The sequence below is a fragment of the Alosa pseudoharengus genome, unplaced genomic scaffold (genome assembly GCF_046254945.1).
Source record: "Alosa pseudoharengus isolate Yale_2024_CS ecotype anadromous, Long Island Sound unplaced genomic scaffold, YU_APseudo_1.1 YU_APseudo_1.1_scf_12, whole genome shotgun sequence".
Taxonomy (NCBI): domain Eukaryota; kingdom Metazoa; phylum Chordata; class Actinopteri; order Clupeiformes; family Clupeidae; genus Alosa; species Alosa pseudoharengus.
The window spans coordinates 31,119,768-31,145,750 of record NW_027468587.1 but is presented as its reverse complement, the minus strand read 5'-3'; the positions used below and the strand labels follow the sequence as shown (position 1 = coordinate 31,145,750).

Genomic DNA, 25,983 nt, shown 5'->3' with positions numbered 1-25,983 from the left:
CTTATTAGTCTAGTTTAATTCGGATGTGTAGTCAGCTACTCACAGCATGTCCTCATTTAGAAAATGACTGACATAAGGAGTCTGAAAGACTTTTGGTCATTATTTTTTTTTAAACTTTATGTATTTAGGGCAGTTGAGATGACGCAATTGGGAGAGAGAGATTGGGTGAGATCGGAAAATGGCCGTAGGTCTGAATTGAGGCCAGGACCTCATGGGCACCTAGACCAAATGTACGGGTACTGCCACTTGTGTCATGGCTCTCATAGGAGTATGGAAGTTTGAACCACCAGGTCCAGCATTTCCTTATGAAAAAGAACTACAGTAATACTTTTATATAAGAACTATAGTAATACTTTTATATACCGGAAGTAGTTCTAAAGTAGTGTATAATACTTCTAGAGGTTCTGTCACACCTCTGCAATGTCCTGCCCTCTATAGTGTTTTTATAGTACATCTACAGCAGTGGTTCTCAAACTTTTTCTGCCATTCCCCACTTTGGAGGTTGGGAATTTGCAAGCCCCACCTGAGCCCATCATCACAGCAAAATGGTAACGTTAAAATATTATTTTGGCATTTTGTTTCCACGTTACATTTACCGTCTCGGTTTATTTACTGTATGTCCCAAAATACTATGATTCCTACAATATCTATAGTATTCCTATGTTATTATTGTCCCAAAATACTATAATATTCCTACAATATCTATAGTATTCCTACAATGTTATTATTGTCCCAAAATATTATGATTCCTATAGCTGAAGTTCTCTATCTTCATCAGCTTTCTCACTGTGATGAATGACAAAGGACCATGACAACGTTTTTGGAAATTATCTTATTTGCCATTTACCCCATGGAGTTAGATAAGAGGATACATACCGTTATCATAACCCAATTTGACACCATTAGCCTAGCTTAGCATAAGTGAAAGGTATGCATCATCTTATTTGATGCATTATCGTTATTACTAACTCTGGGATAGATGGCAAATAAAGATTTTCCCATTTTTTTCTTCGTTTAACTGTTTGTTAGACTGATTACATATAGTCCAATGCAGTAATAGTATGGTTAGAAAAAAAAAATATATATATATAAAAAAATATATATATGTATATATACATACCGAGAACACCAAAAGTTTCAAGAATCTGGGCAACTAGAGGATCCTTGAGAGGGAAATGTTGTGTGAGAAATATTAGTGCCAGTCAGCATAAGGAAACTCACGTTATAAACTGTTAGGGTCCCCAAGGCTGCACTGTGCTGACTAAACCTATAGTTTAATTTCCAAACCCATTATGTCATGATCTGCATTATGGACATCTAATAAAACACGTAACTCACTTTCTCTAGGATGCAGAACCACAGTAGTCATACTAGTGGGCACTTTCATGGGCAGAGGTAACACAGTGGTTAAGGAGCTGGGCTAGCATGCAGTAGTGTAGTGATTAAGGAGCTGGGCTAGCATGCATTAGCCTGAAAGGTTTAGGGTTCAAATCCCGGCTTCCGCCATTGTGCCCTTGAGCAAGGCACATAACCCCAAGTTGTTCCGGGGACAATGGCCCTTGTAATGTAATTAGTATACATGTATGTAAGTCACTTTGGATAAAAGTGTTTGCTAAATTCATATAATAAAGGTGTTTGAAGGTTTTTACAAAGTGTTTAAATTATGCCAGTTCCAATACCAGTACAGTTCACACATAAAGTGGAAAATCTGGTGATGAGGATGATGTGTTACTGATTCATAAAGCCAAGGATACTTACAGATTTCTTTCAGCAATGCTGGCATAAACATTAAGGCTAACCATTGCCAAATACATTGAGAGTAAGATAGCTCATACACCGCTATACATATTCCAGGGTTCTCCACATATTAGTTAGTTTTTTAGCTTTACTAAAATCATCAGGCAAAAATGTGACATATTTAGCATGCGCCACAGCAAAGTCTGCTGCTGTTGAGACTGAGCTTGGAAAACATGGCTGAGACCAGTTATTAAGCAGCCTATAAAACCAATTCTTTAGCATTTTTATTTTATTTTTACTAAATGCTTCCTTAATTGTATAACTCATGAACAGCTAAAATAACTAGAGGGCTTTAGAAATACAAGGACAGGATGTCTCTTATGACAACAATAAGAGGTGAGATACATTGCAACTTCATTTGCAACAAAACTGTTTTTCCTAGCATCATTATGCCACCTATATAGTTTGATTGGATATCATTAGCAAATTAAACTCTTACTGATTGCCTACTGGTTTTGACAGGCAACGCTGTCCAGAGATGGGTGTCTTGTAATTTTATTGGCAGACGACCAATCAGGCAGACATGACTCTCATTGCAAGGAAGGCTCTCATTGGCTGGGGAGGTGGGATCGCTCATCATAGTGACAGGAAAAAGTGTGTGTGTGAGGGGAGTCACGATGACCTTTTGGCAGCAGCAAAATGCAGAGATCAATCAGAAAGCACTGTGGCCTCCACTGCAGAGAATCCCTCCCATCTCCCGGCTCCTCATCTGCAAAGCTACACTTAAAACCCATAAGGGAGCTCAGACTCTCCTCACGTTCTCCTCATCACTCCATTCCTACGGAGTGGCACTTTATACAGATTGCATTATCTCAGAGGCAAAAGAGCTCTTTGCTAGCAGCTAGAGGGACAGGCTGGGCCTCTTGCCTGCACAGGTGGAGGCTAGGCTAAAAGCTGAGCTTTGCAACTTTGAGAGAGGCAGTACAGCCTTTATTTTTCTTTTCACTATGCTCGTGAAGAGAAGTCAATGTCACAATTAAAAGGACTTAAACAAAGTCAATGTTACAATAAAAGGACTTTAAAAATGTGATTCAAGCAGTGAATGTGCAGCGGCAATGTTGCAGTGCTGATAGTTTTCTATTCCCTTCCCTTCCACTTTGAATGTGAGTTAGGATGCAATTAACCTGCAGGAGGGATCAAAGGTCCTGAGGTGTCGGCATAATGATATGTGTGACAGGGCTGGAACCAACCAGCTGCAGTCCTCCTGCGCGTCCTCATTGGACAACAGCCTTCCGCTGTGATGAATCTGCTAATATCCATGCAAATGCTCGGTAATAAAGGGCAGCTAAACTTTGATGGACTTCCACTGGGTGTTGATTCTTCATAGATCCCCAACTCTGCTTTAATATCCCACTAAGCATGTGCACAACTAATGAAATACAAAAATCTGATGATGCCTACTAAGAAAGGAGTCCTAATGGCACGTATATGCAATTCATACAAAAATGACATGCTTGTACAGTATATGACAATGACATTTTATAAAGATGATACTATGGCATAACCAAGAATATTCTGCTAAGTCTCTGAGACAGAGTTATTTATAGCCAAGAGAAATTGAATACACTGACGGAAAGCCACCACATTTGCACATATTGGGCTGACAGAATGTGTGAAGACAAGTGTACTGAGTCATTAGGAGGAAGGCTGCAGCACATCACGGTCGCCCTGTCTCTTTAAATGTCCCCGCTATGAGTGCCGTATCAAACTACTGTAAAATCAACATGACTTGGGCTGAATGGATCAATGACCAAATTTGGCCATTTATGTATTTTCCCATTATTTCTTTCTCCATGATCCATGATGGATTGAGTTAGGTGTATTAACGGCTGATCTGTAAAGATGGTTTCTCCAGATACCCATGTTCGGCTCACTATCAGAACATACCAATGGGAGGGCTCAAATGAACATTTCTGAATTTGCATGAATTCTTAGTCACTTCCTGGGCCCTACAACTGTTGAATACTTAACAAAACTTCAACTCAACACTGAAATGACTACATGGTGTACAAATTTGGTCGCAAATCCTACCAAGTATGTCTTTTTACAATCACCCCCAAAATCATGCTGAGCTTAAAAAAAAAAATTAAAAAAAAGATCAACTGCATTCCACCACTCACAGTAAGACGTCTTTCTGTGAAGACGATTTTCTAAGGAAGGATTCACTGGTCTCTTGACATGATTTCAAGTCAGATTACTGTGCATGCAAGAATTTCCGATAACAATATCCACAGAGCCTCACACAGCTTAACATCCCACAAATATTATGTAACCCATTTCAATAGCAGGAGCTCACACTGAGGCCGTTTGGACATGATAGTGCACCAGCCACTGGTATTGTGAGGGCCTTAAAATATACAGTGGCTTAAAACATACAATTGTGAGGGCCTTATAATATAAAATATATAAAGTGCTTCAACTATTTCTTTTTTAAGTGAGGGGGTGTCTGGTGGTAAGATGTAGGGGTGGCTTTCACAATTCAGAGGATGAAATGTTACTACTTTGGGTAGAGCATTAGAAAAGATATTGTATTTCAGCTAGAAATGGTGGTTGAGGATGCAGGCTATTGGGAAGACAAGCCTGTACATATTAATGCTCCAAATGACAACTATGAACTTTGGAGAATAATACATAATTTCCCTTTCAAATACAAATGACTGCTCTCTCGACCATTTCCTTTTTTTTTCTCATTCTGCACTATGCCAGTGTGCCACAGTAGCATAATATGCCTACTGGAAAGTGCATGTTGCTCGCTGTCAAAATGTTGGTCACGGCTGCACCGTTACAATTCAAAATCAATGAATCTGAACACTCTCTCACGGCTGCACCGTTACAATTCAAAATCAATGAATCTGAACACTCTCTCGACAGCAACATTCTCGTACTACTTGCTCATAAAATATTGAGTCTTAGAACACACCGCCAAAAGTAAGCCCTGTGGCCTTTTCAGTGCTAAACTGGAAACGAACGCCGTGTGCTGTTCATGCTGGAATTTTCATGTTTGACTCAAATAGAATGTGCGCCCTGCCATGAATGTGAGGGCGAATTTACACAAGAACTTCGACATAATGCGAGATGTGTATTCTCGCACACAGGGAAATCCACTTGCAATACCGATGGCACTGGTACGCATGCACACTTCAGTGAAACACAACGCTGCATACTACACTAGCGTTAACCCAGAGTCCAATTTGTCTTGTCTTACAATCGCACTCCAAGAGACTGCGCCGCTATAATAGCGCCCATTTGCTAAAATCCGTATTAGAGGCATCATAGCGCAGGAGAGAAGCTAGGAAGAGGGAGAGAGGAGGAAGGGGGAGGGAGGGTGAGATGCAGTGGTGAAATATATCAGTTCTCTTACCTTGAAAGGGAACATAGGACATGTTCCAACGGCATTGAACGTGGTCTTCGCGTTTCGACAGTCTGTCGGCACGCAAAAATATTACCTCACCAATCAGAGAAGAATTTGTTCACAGTTGGAGTCGACGCAGCCCAATATTCCGGAGATGCAAAATGGAAAATTTAAACAGTAATCCACGAACGAAGTGAGCCATTCAAAATATGTAAGCCATGGCATAAAGTTAAATTAACTCATATATTTTACGCACCGTTATAGTGGTGTGGGGGGAACGAGGGACAGAGAGAGAGAGAGGGAGGCGAGAGAGAGAGAGAGAAGGGGGCGGTTGAGTATGCGTGTGTCTATATTCCAGTGTAGAAAATCTATATGCACTACATGTCCCTCGTCCTTTCTGTTTCTAAAGTATTCAAGTTCAATGCCGTCCAAATTCGCCGTAGTGGAGCACGGCTCCCTCCACCGCTTTCAGGCGCACACGCAGCAGCAAGCTCACTCTAATTCACACACGCCCTATAGATACGGAGAAGGGGGGGTCTCATATGCCAATTACGCGGTAGAATCTCACTCACACCCCATACCATCTTTATGACATGTATTAGAGAGTGTGAAAACGAGTTTCCTTCGCTTAGGCGCATTTCATTGTACATTCTGAATAATAAAATTTCCCCAGAAACTTGGGCATTTCAGCATCAATTTACAATTTTCAGATTCAGACAAATACACGAGCCTGGCGACCAGAGTTGGTAAACCACTCCAGTATATAAATGCTATAACATGCAAGAGCTGTGTGGGAAATAACTTCCATTTGAATGTGCCACACTGGACCAGCATGACCAAAATTACTTCTTTGCAAAATGTCAATGATATTGACATTGCAAATGTCAATAACTACTCAATGCTAAAATGCACAATCTGTTTGCTGTATTACCGCGTATCTTATCACACACGATCACTCACTCTTAACAAGCTCACGGGCACACTCACTACCACGCTCGTGCACCACGCATTGTAACTCATGACCAGATGCATCAACAGGAAGCTGATGCCACTGTGGTGTACTGAGCCAAGATGGCGAACAGGGCAGCCAAGAGCATCCTCACCTGTTTTCATAGTAGGAAACGAGGATGTCAATCTTCAGACATGGCTACCATCTGCTGGTCGACCACTTCTATTGCACCCATCTGTGACGGAAAGAGACCACTTCGATATGGCTTGAATTTCGAAACGATTACCAGTCAGTTTAAAGAAACAAGGAGTAATTATCCATAAACTTTTCAATGCCACAACAGCCTTTTGCTAAAATGTCCCTGGTCTGGCCAACATGGATGACTTCTGCCTTTACATCTATTGTCATAACTGGCTGAAAGGATCAGGTGGCATTTTCTTACACGTCTGAAAGCTTGATGTTGAACACGTTGCTTCTCACTGGCTACATACACACTGAAGAGCAAGTGCAGATGTTGTTCTATTTGACTTAAGATCGAACAGAAAAGACACCCACTAGCGTCTTGTACAAAACATTGTGTAAAATACAACATGAATACATACTCAAGGCATTTCAGGAAAAACTTAAACATTGTTTGCAAAGTCATGAGAACCCAGATGAGAACATTTCAACATCACGGTCATCGCGAGGTTTGCAGACACGGAGCTGTCCAGGTGCTGAAGTTGGTCATGGTCAAAGTATCCACTCCATGACGCTACAGTAATAAAGAAGGCAGAATAGTAGATGTTATCAGGGGTGCCCTAAGGCGGGGTAAGATGATTTCAAGGACCGCGCACTGACAGGGAGCTGTCATAGAAATGGGGGTGGTGTGTGTATATATTCTCTCATAGCGCCCAACATTTCTAGCAGTGTATGTGCAGAGGACAAAATTATATGACCTTCATTAATATCAAAATAATACAGTTGTATTGTTGTAGCATGTAAGTGTGTGCCTGCTATCACACCCCTTTTTCAGGCCATAATTATCTGCCGGCTGAAAATCATGCTGCACCTTTCCTGGAATGTGACCGCTTACACATGATCCACCTGGTTAAATGTAGGAAATGAGCTTACTGAACAATCATTGGCAGGGTGTGGGTGGTGGGTGAGCTTGCCTTTTCCATTTACAGTGCCCTTCCAATTACACTCTTAACCTGGTATAGTGTTACAATGGCTTTAAATACCAAAGCTTTATATCTATTTAAGTACACTATTCATCTTTCGCTTGCGTGTTTTTAAAAATATATATATGGGGGAAAAAAGAAATGGACCTCCATGTGCAGACTGTTCCTTTTCTCCAGTACACTCAAAGTGGTAGAATCCACACAACATATGAAGATTCATTACATGCCAAGCCATAACCAGTACTATACAGGTCTCTGAAAATAGCCTCTTTCGTAGGCAGGCTTTTCTCTTAAAGGTGCATTACGTAACCCTCTGTCAGACTGCCAGTGGAGTGTCTGTGATCGTCATCATGCCATGATTGTATGGCACGAAATTAGAGTCAGTGAAGAAATCAATCTATTGTGTTTCTAAGCCTTGGAATTTTATGTTGACAACCGTGGGGCCATGACTGTCTTGAGTGTGTGTGTACAATGAGGATGACTTGTTGGTCCTTGTTGGTTAAATGGGAAAAGGTTGACCTAGACACATACAGGATCTAGCAGTGGCCTGTCTATTAGCACGGCAAATACCAAGTGTAACTAAACATTTGTGATGGATTGTTTCAGTTTCTTTGTCTGACATTTTGATGAGAAAACTGATTATTAAAATAGTTTGCTTTACACTTGGTTAATAATATCACCCTTACGAGAACACTGAAGACGTTCAAAATAACAATATCATGATAGATGTGTCAGAAAGTAATAATGCATATTATGTTTTAAAAAAAAATTCAATAAAACCTCCTAGGGCACAGTTCACAGTCTGTTCTTCAGTCAAACGTTAATACAAAAAAATGGGAACACAGATGACAAGTTGACTACTTGAATGAGACCTGTAACACTTTTTTATTTGTTGATACTTCATGTGTGTCAATCTATAGTACATGTACAGTATAAACTTAATCTGATCAAAAGCCAAAGGATACATCAAAGCAAACTTGGACCTGACAACAACTCAAACAAGGACTACGGTGTCGAGGATTATTCTTCCTTGACTTAAAGTTTTAACCCTGACATATGATAGATATATACTATAAAATTCCAACTATGACCTAACAAGCACTTTACAGGTATATTGTCCATACCATAAATAAAAAAAACGCACAAATACATTCATTACCAATCTCAGATTTATGGTTAGACCCCTTGTAATGTTTTAACAGCTACTGCCAAGTTCTTGAAGAGGGATCTAAATCTGGCCTGTTCTGGACTCGCCATGCTCTTAGAATCAAACAGTCAATAGCATATGATTGGTCTGAAGGTCTCAAACCACCACATTTTGTCATTTCTTTACAATAGTATGATTCAGTTTATGGAAATCAAAAAAGTTTCTGTTATTCATGTTTCACTTTGTTCAATAGATGTAGCTAATAAGAATAATAATTAAAAAAAACATATTCCAGCACCTTGCTAATATTTGTGGATTATTATGCCTCTTGTCAGTCTGTCTCCTGTGAATGTACAATTGAATGTTGAAAATCCACTACAAAAATAAGTACATAATTGGCTGGCCTTCAAGAGTGGTCTTCACAGAAATTGATGGAACAGGTCTTCCTACATTTATCACCATCAGTCATGAATGTTAAGTATTCTTCAAAAAAAAAAAAAGGGTTACAACCTTTCTGCTACCAAACAAGAGTCAAATAATATCCAGAGGGAAAATCCTGGTAGATAGTCACAGCTGTTTTCCAGCTTGACGCCATATTGAGTCAGATTATCATGGGAGAAAATGCATTCACAATATGAAAGGCGCGTTAGTGGCATATTGTTCATACTGTGAGCGCATTTTCAACTGTAATATCCACAGTTCCTGCCAACCTTAACAATGTAATACGGATATGCATAGTGTGATTTCTCTCCAAATTCTCCATTCTATATTACATAAACAAATAACTTTAGTAAACCTGTGTCAATGTCATGTATGACAAAATATCTGCAAACAAGGAGGCATACTGTATGAGAGTTGTCCTGATCTGTTTAACAAGGTTACCCTACTTAACAGTATATGTAGAGGTATACAATCCAATGGTAGTTATTGTGGACATGAGTGAACATAGAAATCTTTTTACAAATTAATGCCCTAAGACGTCTTACTACAGGCCTTCATGACCAAAAAAGTGCAAAATAACATAACGCGATGGAAGAAAAATCAATTCTGATCTGCAGATCTCAAGAAGGCATATTCTAAAGGTATCTGACACTTGAACAAAAGAGAAGTAGCAGGGTGATCTCTGCAGATCACGGTGCTAATTCATGTTTGTTGTTGTTGTATTATTTCATTAACCTGAATTTGGAGAAACGTTACATGTTCTTGCGCTCTCGACTTTGTGGTTTCCTTGCGCGGCCGCGCCAATCCCTGCTCTCCCTGGAGAGCTTCTCCAGCTCCCTCCCTCTCTCTGATGTGGCCTCACACGGGCTAATCGTGTCTGCTTCTCCGTCTCTTTTCCTTCTAGGCCTCTTCCCTTTGCCCTTACATTTCTCTCTCTCTCTCAGTCTATCAAACACTTGCACAGACCGACAGACACGCACGCACACGCACACACACATACAAACACGCGCGCACACACACACACACACACACACACACACACACACACACACACACACACACACACACACACACACACACACACACACACACACACACACACACACACACACACACACACACACACACACACACACACACACACAGTCAAACACACAAACACATACATACATACACAGTCAAACACAGACACACACACACACACACACACGTACACAGTCAAACACACAAACACATACATACATACACAGTCAAAGACACAGACACACACACACACACGTACACAGTCAAACACACCCGCTTAAACTAACTCAGTACACGCTCACGTTGCCCCACTCCACGAGGTACTGGACCTTTCCGTCCGGAGTTATCCGCCTGGCTAGGATCCTGACCGCCTCCCCGCCTCCCCAGCTCCGGGGCGCCGCCCCCTCTCCTGGCACCCCGCCGGAAAAGGAAGTGACATCACGCAGGAAGAGCGAGGGACACGGTTCCAGCCTCTGGCCCGGCTGGTGATGGGAGAACGGAAGGCAGGGAGGAGGGTGCGCGTGTCTGCAAGGGTCTTCCGGACTGAGGGAGGGGCGGAGGGAAAGGGAGGAAAACAGACCAAGAGAGAAAGAAAAGAGAGAGACAGAGAGAAAGACAGAGAGAGAGAGAGAGAGAACGAGACAGAGAGAGAGAGAGAGAGAGAAAGAGAGACACAGAGTGAGAGAGAGAGAGAGAGAGAGACACATAGAGAGAAAGAGAGAGACAGAAAGAGAAAGAGAGAGAGACAGAGAGAAGAGAGAGTTGAGGACTGAACACTGCTATATAGCCATCATAGTGGTGAAACTAACATGAATGGTAAATGATTTAACATTTGCTACAAGAAAATACATAACAAAAAAAAAACAATTGTGTCTCGTCTTGATTGAAAACATAGCTTGACTAATAATGAATGTCCCAATTTATTTGTCTGAGAGAATGCCCACATATACAACTACAGACGAAGTAGTGAAATAAACAAGTTATAAACATAAACAATTGTATTGTCCCTATTCATTACACAGGTACGTTAACTTGTGTAGTAAATGGTGGACATATTTTGTTTAGAAGGTTGCCATCACTTCCCTTGCCTCATATATACTGATGCATGTGCCTGAGTGTCATGTTCCTCACCTGTAGTGATGCAGGGTTCTGTGTGTCATGTTCCTCGCCTGTAGTGATGCAGGGTTCTGTGTGTCATGTTCCTCATCTGTAGTGATGCAGGGTTCTGTGTGTCATGTTCCTCATCTGTAGTGATGCAGGGTTCTGTGTGTCATGTTCCTCACTTGTAGTGATGCATGTGCCTGAGTGTCATGTTCCTCACCTGTAGTGATGCAGGGTTCTGTGGCTCAGGGGCTGGGTTCCATTGTAGGAGGGGTGGTAGAGTGCAAACATTCTCTTGGGAGGTGATCTAAAGTTGGTGCAAAAAGAGGAATTCTACCTTAGATTTTAAATACAGGAATCTCACATTTATGGGATGATGTGCCACAAAATATGTCTTGTAAAACAAATACAAATTTGACCATGGGAATCAGCATCTACACCGTTTTTGTTTGGTTTTCTCCATGCGCTTGCATGCTAAAGATACAAGACATCAGTGGCAGCTGGGAGCCCGATTCCAAAGCATTTTGTGTAATTTCATGCACCGAGCACTCACCCCAACGTCAGCTCCTCCTCGGATTTCCTGGAGTTGTAAAGGTTCGTCCCACCTACATAACCATGGCAACATGGCACCAGATCTATGGGGTTGGCCGCCGCTCCTTGTGGACAAGGCTGTGTGGACCAGGGAGAGGGAAACACGGTCAGTCCCATGTGAGCCAACAGCGCTTGTGTTGGTTCTGCTTTGGTATTTACACACTAAACAGTTATACAATGGATGTTCGTGATGCCAAGGTTGCGGGTTAAACTAACCACATGATGGAAAAATCAGACAAGGACAAAAAAAGATGTGATTTGCTCATTTCAAATGGGGATAAATCTGAATCCTGTGCATCGCAAACATATTTACTTATGCTAATCTCTAATTGAAGATGGCAACCAAAACCTATTCCTTGACAGCACTGGATGATATTCCTATCCACCGGACATGCCCAGCACATAGCTCATGTATACACTGATGGTTCACCTCTCCTCCACATAACGTGCCGTCAGGCCAGATTGTGTCCAAACGGCAGCTCTGGGCATGAGACAGGCGTGCTGCAGGGCTACAGGGGGATGTCTCACCCGCAGCATCCCAACCGTGAGCCTGGACACACGCCTGTGTTCTCCCTCTCTCCACGTCCCCATGTAAATCAGCCGTGACAGCGCGTGAGATGGGGCTGCTGCGAGGGGAGAGCAGTGTGCAGGGCACAGGGCTGAGTCTGCCGAGACATGCTTTTGTACATCCGTGACGTGTTTTTGGAGATCCATGGCGTGTTTTTGGAGATCCGTGGCGTGTTTCTAGAGATCCGAGACGTGTTTCTGGAGATCCGAGACGTGTTTTTAGAGATCCGTGGCGTGTTTTTGGAGATCCGTGGCGTGTTTCTGGAGATCCGAGACATGTTTTTGGAGATCCGTGACATGTTTTTGGAGATCCGAGGCGTGTTTTTGGAGATCCGTGACATGTATTAGGAGATCCATGACCTGTTTTTGGAGATCTGAGACGTGTTTTCGGAGATCCGACACCTGTTTTAGAGCGATCACTGTGACATGGGTACTTGGGTTTTGCTGTGTGTCTGTGTCTGTGTGTATATATGTGAATATAAGTAAGTGAAACGTGAATACAAGGGTTAGTATTTAGGAACATGCATTGGTGTATGTATGTTTATGTGCAGATGTGTGTGTATGCGTACAGTATGTATGTGTGTATGCGTATGGATGTGCATATGCTCCATATGTGTATGTGTACACTACTGGTCAAAAGTTTGGGGTCACTTAGAAATTTCCATTCCACATTTCAACAACAGTCGAGAACCCTTTTGCAATTATGCAAGCACATAATGTAATCTGAAAACTGCTGCCCTGATCTCAGCTGGTAGTCTATAATAGATTGAAATGGAAATTTTTAAGTGACCCCAAACTTTTGTGTATTTTGTGTATGTATCTGCATATGCTCATGTATGTGTGCAAGTGTGTATATGCGCTAACACCCATGCATGTGCACGAACATACACTGTGTCTGTTGAGGAAATACGTGTGTGGTTATGCGTGAATATTTGTGTAAATGACGTGAATAGATACGTGTAGTATATGTGCATGTGTGTAAATGTATATGTGTGTGTGTGTGTGTGTGTGTGTGTGTGTGTACACACCTTTCGTGCAAGTCTGAGGGGCCTCTAGCTCTTTAAATCTCTGTGCTCCATCAATGCTGCCCTGTCAAAGTGCCAGTGCCACCTGGCCAAACTGTAATCGACTGCAAAGTGCACTTGGCCCAGATCCCAGACTGTGCATTCGGCCATACCTTCCCCCTCCCCTCCTCCCCCTTTTATCACAACAAACCCGCCTCGAGACAGCTCAGGGATGTATATCAGCTCCGGCTAACAGGACAGTCATCCGGGGGATTGCTGACTAACATACACAAGGGCAGCGGCCAGGCTTGGAATTTCACCATCTTAGGGGCAAGGCCACTTGGTCTTCAGTTGGGCAAATTTGGTGGGGGGCACAAAGGCCACATGTCAGGGCACCAAGGCCAAAGTTAACTATACAGTAGTAGGCTATAAAAATGATCAAAATTGTATTTAGCCTATTCACAGCAGTAGACCTGCACCACTGTATGAAACATTACAAAAACATGAAACGTGACATAGGCCTATAACATAGAACTGTAAATCATCTGATCATCTAATATTTACAGATATCTATATTTAACATTTATTTTATATCTGGCCTGTTATGAAATCATGTATTGAACAATTCAAGCACAGCTCAGCTTTAAGAAACTCAAATAGCCTAGACGCATGGCAAACCAGATATATGCTTAGCATTTTGTGATCATTAAGGCTACTTTAACAAACTCTTAGTCAGCAGCTGTATATCCTCTGATTTTAATATTTACCGACATCTAGGCGATATTTGTAACATTTATTTTGTATTTGGCCTGTTATGAAATCATGTAGAAAAATGTAAACACATTGTGAAACTTAAAGCCCAAATTTGGAGACATGCATGTCGAAATTTGCTGCAAATTCAAAACCCGATTACTCTGGAACGGCTAACTGTACAGGGACTGCTTTAAACCTTCGTGTTCGGTAAGGTCTGCTGTTTATTTTGATATCTGGTTTGCCATGTTTTGAACAAAGGGTTTGTGAAGTTTTCCACCAAGATGAATGGGTAGGCGCAGAACCTATAATTTATGATTCAATTTACAGTTTTTCTCAGTCGCTTTGGTGCTATTCTCACATCACTATTAACATTTGCACAGCAGTTAGTGCATTTCTCAAAACAATTAGTGCAAACTGCAAAACCTAGTGGATGACCTGCAAAAGCACGTCACTTGCTCAAAATGGATAGTCCATTCCTCAAAAGCACGTATTCATGTCAATGAAACTGTCAGTGTCATCAAAATGAGAAGTCTTGACATCATTGTTTATGAACAAGATAGTCAAATGGCTTTGTCATGTTTTCATTATGACAGTTCTCTCAGTGTTTTCCAATACAAAAAAAGGTCAGAACTCAGTGACACTACCTGAACATGCTCAAGACAGCACTATACAGTACTTGTACAGCCATTTGAAAACTACAAAGTTACACATTGCTGTAGTTAGGGGAGTAAGTGAGTACAAGACACTGAATACGTACATTTTTACTGTATGCTCTTTGCAATTCTACAGCATTGTGACAGAATTTGATAACTAGTTCAACAATTTTGTATGTAATGACTCAAGCAATGAAATGAAGACTATTAGTTTTATAGGGAACAACTATTCAGTATCCATAAGTATAGTTCATTTTGACTGACATGACATATGCAAATGATAATGTTAAAAAACAGCAGAGAATTGTATGAAAGCAACTGATACATGTCCAAAAGTATTTGCAATTTGTTCAGAGGAAGGAGAATTTGCTACTATGATGTGCACAAATGACTAAATGTTGTGGAGGTTGAACTAATAGTTATGAGAATTTTCATTCTGATCTGCAAAAAGCACCAAAGCGACTGAGAAAAACTTTTTTTTAGTATTTATTTGTCTCGCGAACCGTTCACCAAACGGCTAACAACGTTTAAAAGCTGAGAAAGCTCTTTCATGTGATGTGATACTTGTGATGTCTGTATGATGAGTAGGCTACTTCGCGAGTATTTCAACTGAGAAGAATGGGTGAATCTGGACACTTTCTTTTTTGCCGTGCGCTGTCACTTTCTCCACTGCGTAAAAGACTACACTAATTTGCGTTGTTAATACTAAGATTATTTTGTCAGGCCATAGGCTAATAAAATACGCTATTAGTCGGACGCAAACCAGAATATTGAAAGAAGGGGGCACCAAGGCCACAGTGGCCTGTAAACCTCTGATTTTCAAAGGGGCATCAAGGCCAACGCAAGGGGCCACGACGGCCATGAAATTCCTACCCTGGCAGCGGCGCATCGGTCAGGCGCAGAGCTCTGCCATCTCCAGTATTTTAACAGGGCGAAATGGACCAAGACGTTTGGGGAGGAGTGTGTATAAAAAAATAAAATATAAGGAGTGTATACAAAAATAAACACAGAATGACACACTGATATGTCTATATGCGCACAGTACTCATTACATTGTGCAATCAGGTGCGGAAGTCAGTAGTATGTGTGTGTGTGTGAGTGTGTGTGTGTGTGTGTGTGTGTGTGTGAGAGAGACCCTGTGGGCTCTATCTTCCACTCCAGCGCAATTGACTTTGCGCAAGTCGCTTTGTGGGCGGATCTTGGGCGCTGTTGCTATTTTACCAGCGGGATAATGACTGTTGCGCCCGACGCAAATCTAAAATGTGGTGGTCTGTAGTAGCTACATTACTCATGGGTGTGGTTTAGGCGTAACGTGCAATAAACCAATCAGAGCGTCATCTCACATTCCCTTTAACAGGCACGCTTGTTCCATAGCGGATTGCTATTATGATGGCGGATTTGCCAGGCGTAGCCAGGAACGGTTCACAGCGCTATAGCAAAGTCCTTTTAGGCAAGTCCCTCCACTCGGCGGCCAGAAATGCACGTGTGCAAAGCTTCACGACATCAGTCTTGCTCCAGGGGCGAGATCACAACACATGATTGGCACGATGTCTTCACAACACACCATATGATTGGCTCAATGTATTCACATGTCAACGTTTTGCCGAGGAAGGGGTGTGATATGTGTAGTAACGGCCATATTGGCGTTACAAACTAGCCCCATGCATTTCTATGGAGGGCTTTTTGAGTGCTGTGTCTCCTCATTAGAAAGTCTCTGGCTATAGTCAGTTGGGAACAGTTTGCTATTGATTTTCCTCTTGACAAAATGTAATACAGAAATGTCAATTTCCGATGTTTTGGGATCACTCTCACAGAATCACGAGGTTATAAATGCATGGTGATATTTTTGCAATGTAATCTAACATTACCTCACTATAGACAATGCAGATCTTTTGTCAGATAAGCTCTCCTCTCCCGTGCTGCTGCTGGGGCATTTGGGTTAAATGGCATCGGCATGCAGTTCAACATCACGTCTCATTAAGTCCTCTAATATTTCCTAATTTATGTCATCAACACATCCGTGATTCATGGAAATGTGTACACTAGATTTATACCTATTTTTTCACATCGGACACCACACTGATTTCCCTCGTGTAGCAATATTTGTCCTTGTAATTATGTATGGTTTGGAGAAATGGTAACTGCGTCGTATAGATGAGAGGAGCAAAGTGCATTGCGCAACACAGGCGCCCAAGCAAGCGCTCCTGCAGGTGTAAGCTACGGCTGTACCTTACCATCAGGCAACTCAACAACGAGAAACAGTTTCCAAGTTGACCTAACTTTCCAACTCTGCACAGTATCCCATTAACTGCATGACAGTAGGCTATTCACAATATTTTATGTAAAGTAAAGTTTGTAAACACGTTTTCATCAACTTAATGCACACACAACTTTTGTTGATGTTTAAAGCCATACACAACGGTAAATTGGAACAAAACTAAAGGTAACTTTAGCCTTTATAGGGCTGTATAAAGTTGTCCAAATTAATAGGTCGCAATTAGGCGTTGTTGTTGTAAAGATATTGCATGTAGATGTACTATATAGGCTACTAGTTGACCAATGCACAAACAAAACCGGGAAACGAACAAATATTATCAAGGCTTTGAATGTTTCCATCTGTGCACAGGTGCACATCGGTGTGCATAGCATTCATTCCTGCAGGCCTGTGGCCATGCATGCGCCCTTAAAATAGCATCTAAATTTGCGCCACTGACTTTAGACCAGGAGGTTCCTAGTCTAAATTGTTTTCTGAATTGTTTTCTGAAACTGCAAAATATCAACAGGGACCATTTGCGCCGGAACACGCCCCCTCTTTTCGCTGAAACACCCCCGTGGGCGCACATGTATCTGTGGAGGGAAAATTCCAATATGCGCTGACTGCAAAATAGGAAAGACAAAAGCGAGAGTATACAAAGTCAATTGCGCTGGAGTGCAAGATAGAGCCCTGTGTGTTTTTGTTCATTCAGATGTACAAGTTCAAGTCTTGGATCTTGCTTTTTGCTAGTGGCTTGTAAAGGAGTGTGTGTGTGTGTGTGTGTGTGTGTGTGTGTCTGTGTCTGTGTGTCACCAGAGCTACTGACCTGTGTCTCCATGATGCGGCGCTTTGATTTGCGAGACTCCTGACCCACCACCCTCCGCTGACACGGCAGTGACAAGGGGCTGCATCAGGAGGCAGAAAAACAACATTTCCCAGAATCACTCAAACGACCCTCAGCCCACTTCCTCCTCCTTTCATACATATCAAACGCAAATGAAGCGTCTGTTCTCTGTGGCCAGCTTTGCACAGAATACTGATAGAGGGAAGGAGGTCACTTTGGTTAAGATTAAGAGAAGCCTCCATCCTTCAAAAGACCTGAGAACGCTAAAAGGCTGCACATTTACACACACACACACACACACACACACACACACACACACACACACACACACACACACACACACACACACACACACACACACACACACACACACACACACACACACACACACACACACACACACACACACACACACACACACACACACACAACTTATAAGGCTCTGCTGAGATGCAGATACAATTGGATTTTGTAAAGGTGTTGATGGGCATACAACTGAGTTTTGGAAAGGACCGAGTGTTTATACTGCAACTCTTGATGAAATATGTAAGTATACTGTATTCTGGCTCCACCAATGTAGTGGGCAGCAGCTTCTCATCACAAACAATTTGCCTGATCAGGCAACAACAGAGCGTTTGGCAGGAGGAAGAGGCCAGAAGATCCGTCTGCCAAAGGCCTAGGTTATGACACACTGTCTAATCACAAAGCTTCTGAGGCCTGTGTGTTAATGTGATCATTCAGTTTGAGCAAAATGGGCGAGAGCACGAGATAGGTGATGATGGAACCTTGCTGTAATTCACTACTGTGGGTTCTTTGGTTATAAGCTATGCCAGCAATTGCTGTGAAATATATACTACTTATAATGAAAAAAATTATATGTACTTCCAGCAGTATATAAATACAGTATGTGAATATAACATATACTTTAGTCCAGAGGAACCCTTCTTACTGAAAGGATTCTGCACAGAATCGTTCAAAGAAGCTTTGAAGAGCTGTGTGAGTGTGAGGGAAATGTATTGACCATTAGTGGGGAGTGTAAGAGTGAGGAGAAGAATAATGGGAGGCGAGATCCTTGATCTGACCTTTTCCTGTGTGTGATGTTGATGGGGGGCTCGGCGATGAGCGGAGACGCGTCCGACGAGAGAGGGGGAGGCGCCCGCACCTGCAGCCCGAACAGACACTTCTTCTTTTTTATCTCCTTGCCAGAGACAAACCTACGGCAGAAGAGAGGAGACATACGTCTGGGTCGAGCCGATCCAGTTCTCTCCTGTATGCTATTAGAACTGATGCAATTCCCTTTAGGAATAACTAACAGTAGGAGGAGATGAAAACAAGTCATTCATCTCATTGCTTTGACATGGAAATGCAGCCATCCTAAACTCCTAGCCGTGCAAAATAATCATTAATATCTCAGGCCTATTTATGTTCAAACTTTGAAATGCCTTTTAACCCAGCAAAGAGACCAATGGTGTGAAATCACACACCCTGAAGTGAGCCCCACAAGGCAAACCTGCCGCACGTAATTCCAGTGGCCAATATCTAAGCAAACAATACAAAGCCTCCCGTCTGCACCGAGGCATCGGAGCAGATTAACATCTTATGTAAGTTCCCATGCATCTTGTGTGGCGAGCTGGAAGGACCACCGCCACCACCATGCATGTTAATTACCGCTGCCACATCCACGCTCACCTGTCTTTGTGGGAGTTCAGAGCGTTGAGCAGATTATGGCATCGATCTTGCCTCGGCGTGTCGGAGAGCTGAGCGACACGCAGAGGGAGGGAGAAAGAGAGTGTTGATTTTGGCTTTCAGTAGGAGGAATCACTTTCACACAAATAGAGGATATCAATTTTTTTTTTGCATAACCAGAGACATAAAAACTGATGAAGTCTCCAGACATCTCTATCACACAGCCTGTGTCTGCCTTGCAGCTATAAACCACACAACACGCACGCACGCACGCACACACACACACACACACACACACACACACACACACACACACACACACACACACACACACACACACACACACACACACACACACACACACACACACACACACACACACACACACACACACACACACACACACACACAGACACAGACACAGACACACAGACACACACACACACACACACACAGACACACACACACACACACACACACACACACACACACACACTTTCTGCTGCAAGTGTGTGATTGTGCGCAGGATTAAAAAACATAAGTGTTTCTGTGTGCTTTGACAGCACTGTAATTTCAGCCTGTAAAAAGGGCATTAAAGCCCAGTCAGTCAGCTTGATTTGCATTACAAAAATAAGGCTTAGCTCCTCTAGCACGGCACCTCTCCCAGCAGCAGAGACTCCCAGTTCTCGTTGGTGAAAGACAGGATTTCGTGGTCAAAATCAAAGTACTTCCTCTTGCAGCACAGAGAGAGGTGATACAGGACCAAATGGGCCAAATCTACCCTAAAAGGACAAAAAGATTGTGAGCATGCCGCAGAAATATGACTCAAATACAATGGCAGAACGTAAACACCATGGTTAATACTGCTGGACAGGTGTGCACTAAAGCAAGAGTTGCTCATATTCATTTGCTTGATACATACATGGACATAGACTAATGTTAAAGGACAATGTGCAACTGGCTATGCATACTTATCAGGGGTTTTAATGACTGTTTTGAGATGACAGACAATTTTTTCCTCATGCCATTTTGTGCTAGCCCCCCTACAAAAGGATGAACTGGCAAGTGGCCCATAGGTCATTTTAGTTTGAGACCCCTGCCATACATGCAAGCAATCTGCAACTATGATTGCCGTCGAAACTCTAGACTATATGGTAGGTTACCTTCACAGAAAACTTTTCAAGCACGAGCTAGCAGCCTGATGAATTATTTGAGATTCCTCTTTTGTGGTAAATAATACATCCTAATTTTCCATTCTGCGGCACTGTTACAGTTTTGCAGACAGAACTTTTTATTTTAAAATCCCTCTGGTGCGACTGAATCACGGTGACCTTACCAGTTCATGGGTAGCCGCTGGATTGTCTCTGGTCCACTTGTGCAAACGGAACACTGGAACCGGTAGAACCTAATGAGGAAGAAGAGAACGTGTCCCACATTAGGACATTATTCCAACACTAAAACCGACACAGTAGTTCCTGGCCTGAGTTAGAAATGCTACATCACATAGGCACATTATGCAAATACCATAAACATAAACAAAAAAATATACTTCAAAAATTTGTCAAGAAAAAAGTGAAACGGTACAAGGTTAGTGGCATGTATAGTACAAGTCAAACTTAGACAAAGAAGAAAAAGTGTCGGACATTCTTAATGTTACAACATGAACCCTATATCTGAGACCATAAAATAATTCATGTTGGTACATTTTCTGAGGTGGCTTAGACATAGTACGTCACAATACACATGTAGACATGTTTTTCAGCGCGACAGGGAGATGGTTGGTGCATAGTGGCAAATATATGTCAGGATGAGACAGCAGCGATTCTGCTCATGATTGCATATCTATTGCTTCAGAGGTCCTCTCTCTCTCTCTCACTCACTCACACACTTTCTCTCTCTCTCTCTCTGTTCCTCACACATACACACACACTCTTCTCCCTTCCCTGCTATTCTCCCTGCACATCTCCAAAGAGGCGCTGCTGATGCAACTCTGTATATGACCAATAGAAATATAAGTATGTACGGCTCAGCAGCCCCCATGTATCTGCTATCTACAAAAAGAGTCATATTTTCACTGTTTCTAAAGAGGGAGAGAGAGAGAAAGAGCTGAGAGAGAGAGAGAGAGGGAGAGAGAGAGAGAGAGAGAGAGAGATCAAAGCTGGCTGACTGAGCCATTTGTCCCTGAATTAAAAATGCACAGCCATGGCTAATTTTATACCCTGTCTATCAAATGATGACCTTGAAGCCACAAGTCTACAACAATGTGCATAATAACAGTGCAATCCGATCTCACCTGTCTCCATACAGCAGGGGTTTGGCCAAGCACTGTGTGCATGCTTCATGGAACCACTGACCACAGCTACCACACTGCAGCATCTTCAGGTTCCACCTAGAGCAGGTGCACGAGCAACACACACACACACACACACACACAAAGAAACAGTGAGGCATACAATGAAACACTGCATAATGCCATTTCAAAGGGAATGACAAAGTGACCGAAAAGTCTTCACAGGACCAAACACAGACCTGGCCTCAGTCATTTACTGGTTAATTAGGTTCCAGCAAACCAGACATATGTACAATTCTTAAAGATCTTACTTAAAGTGAATATTCTGTACATCCTGTCATGCATCATTAACATGGGACAAGGTTGACTTACTCTCCAGGCCCAGCGCAGTAGCAGTAACACTGCTGCTGATTGGTCAGGTGCTGGGGGTCCCAGTCCAAAGTTGACAGCTGATAGGGCAGCCGGAGCTTCATGAACTGCATGAGTCTGGCAAAGCGTCCCCGCTTCAAGGCACCCCCTCTCTGAGACACACACATAACAACAACCGGCCGGCCGGCGGCACAGCGCGTAGCTTAGCCGGGGCGCGGTGAGTCAAAGCCCAGCGCCGTGCCCCCGCATCTCCCAGAGATTACCTGGCGCAGGGAACATGACAAGGACTGACAGCAGAAGGGCTGCTAATGCTATTTTAATGTGGGCCGGCAGAATGGGATTCTGTCTGGAGAAAAAGGCAGGCAGGGATGTCAGGGGGTGAAATAGAAAGAGGGATTGATGGATGCAACACCTGGCCTATTTTCCATCTCCAGACCTTGACTCAGACTAGGCACACGGAGAGAGGAGGAGAACAATAAAAGAGGAAGAACTAGCATGACGGAGGAAATAACCTCTTGCTGCTTTCATCTACTGCAATTAATGCACAAAATTCCCCCATCACAATATTTTGCCGTCACCCACGCTATAATTGTCAGGAGCAAATAAATGGGGGGAGGGGTGGGGGTTGACATGACAGAACGATGCAATCCAGAGCTGTCCTCCTGGATTTTTTATGGCTATGAAAGAGCTTCACAATGCAATTAGATAGAGGGAGTGTGACGAACCCTTGTGGCAACTGCAAAAACACACTGCCGGCAGATCCAGGCGTCACTCTCCGCCTCGGCCTCGATGGCCGGGATATGGCACTGGGGATGGTAGCCTGCAGTGAGGAGGGCGAAGACAAGAGCTGCTCACTTTCATTGTATTTCATTTTCAGTGTATTAAACGTAACATAATTACGCTATGGTACATCACTGACATGGCAGGAGGAGAGCATTCAGATTTTATACTTCTACTGCGCTTGCGATTACTCTTACAGCAAGCCGATTTAAGATCATCAAAAAATGAAAAATATTAGGACGGAATAGGAAAAAAAAAAGAGCACTGCATAAAAGGTAACAATCTAGCCTTTGAAAGGTATTATAATGGTCATTCGTTAGCTCATAATATATTCTGCGAGAAATTAGCCTCGGTTATCTCACCATGGCGACACTTGAGACAGTTGATGAGAGGTTCTTTCAGAGGTGGAGCATCACAGATACAACAAACTTCCTCCACTCCAACAGAGACTGCAGAGAGAGAGAGAGAGAGAGAGAGAGAGGAAAAGTAGATGTGAAATGGAGATAATAGCGAGAGAGCGAGAGAGAAGTGGGATGAGAGAGGCGGCAAAGAGAGAAAGTCAGAGAGGAGAAAAGAGTGGATGCAATCGAGAGTGGGGGAGGAGCAGAAGAGGGAGAGAGAGAGAGCACATTATTTATTTGTTTATTGACTCATATAATTGCCACTTCAATGATTCTCACATATCGTGCTCTCACAGATGTCTGAGCCACTGAAGTGCATATCTGGGTGTGTTCGACCAGAGCTAAAACGCAACAGCCTTCTCACACAGTAGTCTCTTTCCTCCACATGACATAAATCAGAATTCTGATTCACGGAAGACGATCAACCCTGCTCCTAATGCTGCCAAGACTTCTAATCTTTGCTCTGTTTCAACAGGAACACTAAGATCATTATATCAGAGAATGAGAGGGAGACAGAGAAAGAGAGAGAGAGAGAGAGAGATGATATAACCATAAAATGTGCAATAATAAGCCCTAGCTAATACTACATTTTTTAACATTAAAGTTCAAATGGGTAAAGGAATGCGATGCTCAGGACTGTTCTGGTATAGTATGTATGGCCATAGCCAACACTGAAACACGCTTTAATATAAACACTTTCTGTAGAATGTAACGGTTCGGTTTCTTAACAAAATAAATAAAAGAGCAGAGAATATTTCCCTTCTACTCTTGTTAGGACATAGATTAAACCACCAATGTTTGGATTGCAAGCACAACTTCCTCCTGGCTTCCTCCATTTCGTCTAGCATTGTCTGCAGCCTATTTTAACCAGGTGTTTACTTCCTTACAACAGAGCCGGAGTAGAATCAAAGAACGTTTTTGGTATCCACGTTTTAATATGTTGAAAAGTCCAGGTCGCATTTATCAAACTTACATGAATGTATGTCTTTCCTCAAGACCCAGAACTCAGAGTTGTCCTCAAATCGGACCAAACAGCACTGTTTGACTCCATCCACCTAGGACAGAAAAAATATATGTGTGCTATATGGGTACATCATAAAGGGAAGTTTCAATGAAATGAAAAAAGAGCAACGGAAAAAAAAACACAAAAAGTAGTGCACTCACTCTTTTAACATTGCCTAAGTAAAGTAGTCCATCACTCCATCGCGCTAAAACATCATCTCCTTCATTCACTACCCCCATCCTGCAAGGCAATGTGTATGTGTGTGTGTGTGTGTGTGTGTGTGATTTTAGAGAAAGAGTGAGAGACAGACAGAGGTAGAGAGAGCAAGAGAGATGAAGCAACAGACTTTCATTTCAGTAGGCTACCAGTCAGTATGAAGTTTTTCTCCAACAGTAGACGGGGAGAGCCCAAAACGCTGCAGGGCCTTATCATATCAGTAACACTAAGGGCCACAAAGGGTTAAATTCACACTAAGAGCATAGCGACACTATACAGTACAGTACACTGAGTGGCATAAGTAAGTACACATTAGCACAGATGCAAACACTTACGGTGCCATACATGATATGATAAGAACCATACAATGCATGATGGAATCTAGTCACATTATATTATCACACTCAAACAATGCACGAATCCATTATTTCCCTGATGACAGACGAACAGAACAGATGTTAACTGTTGTGCATATTTAATGTTTAGACATGTTACGGCTCGCGTGCAAAAAATTATGCAGATGAATGCACTCAAGAAATTCGCTACACATGATCAAATTCACGGATCAATTAAGCAGCAACACAGTGACCGAAGCGATATTGACAAAAAGCTACCTGTAAAGTCGAACTCCTCTCCGCTGGGGTCACAGAGATTTCCGTGCAAGCTTGACATGAAATGCCTTTTCTCCTCTGTTGTTTTTCCCCGTCACAATTACTGTCCGGTTATGTATGTGTCTGTGTGTGCAAGAGTGGATGTGTACGTGTGTGTCGGTGCCAAACCGAGTGTCAGTCAACCCGTCAGTGAAAAGGCGTCTGTCCGTCTGTCTCTCTATCAGTCCGTCTTCCGCGACGTCGTTTCGTCATGTTCCCATCCCTTTCCTCTCTTTCCCCCTCCTATTGATGTTATTAAACGTGTTTGTCAGAGCAGCATGAGAATCAACCCGCGAGAGACGCCATCATCTCTGCCTCTCTCTCGACCGACTTGTTGTGACGCAGACATAAAACAGAGAGATCGAGTGGGAGGGAGATAGGGGGACCGGGGAGTGAACGGACCGAGAACACCTTCACATCTGTAAATTTGACCGATATTTTGATGTGAATTTCCTATCAGGACAATTAGACTCTGTTCTAGAGTGTAATCGTCCCAAACCTAGAAGGAGGGCGATAATGGCTCTCAGCGCCGGGTATTAATTCGCGCGCTGCTAATTAAAGAAAGTTGTGAGGCGACAGTCTTAATTGGTCCAGCTGAAAGTGCGCCGGGGACTGTTTGAGGAAAGTTTGAAAATGCCTCCTTGCCGCTTAAACGTAGAAAAAGCTGCCCAGTGAGTAGTCTGCAGCTACATCCCGAAAAGTTCCTCGTGCAGCCAAGTCGCTTTAATGAAATATGATCCTAATTAAATATTCCACACAGGCACACCATGCCCAGGGTTCAGTCTTAGTCTCAGTTGATCGCTAGCCTATTTAAAAGCACGTAGCCTTACCCCTTTATTATTATTATTTATAATATATAAGCTACATCATCAGTCTCAAAGCTCGTAACCACGACTAACCAATGCTACAATTTAATCTGCACGTACATGTACATTTCCCTTTTCTTGTG

At 42.6% G+C, this 25,983-nt stretch overlaps 1 protein-coding gene across 1 annotated transcript; it reads right to left on the bottom strand.

The window, feature by feature from the left end:
* Nucleotides 1–8,127: 8,127 nt before the first annotated feature.
* phf1 (PHD finger protein 1) lies at nucleotides 8,128–25,877 on the bottom strand. The gene is made up of 15 exons (XM_076280824.1): nucleotides 24,999–25,877; nucleotides 24,330–24,408; nucleotides 24,139–24,220; nucleotides 23,127–23,213; nucleotides 22,710–22,804; nucleotides 21,988–22,136; nucleotides 21,619–21,714; nucleotides 20,662–20,730; nucleotides 19,984–20,107; nucleotides 19,329–19,396; nucleotides 18,722–18,853; nucleotides 17,622–17,700; nucleotides 11,527–11,642; nucleotides 11,194–11,280; nucleotides 8,128–10,415 (listed from the first exon to the last, which is right to left on the bottom strand). Exons 2-15 carry the CDS (start codon nucleotides 24,405–24,407, stop codon nucleotides 10,160–10,162), a joined length of 1,518 nt encoding a protein of 505 aa, XP_076136939.1. The 5' UTR covers nucleotide 24,408; nucleotides 24,999–25,877; the 3' UTR covers nucleotides 8,128–10,159.
* Between the last annotated feature and the right edge of the window lie 106 nt (nucleotides 25,878–25,983).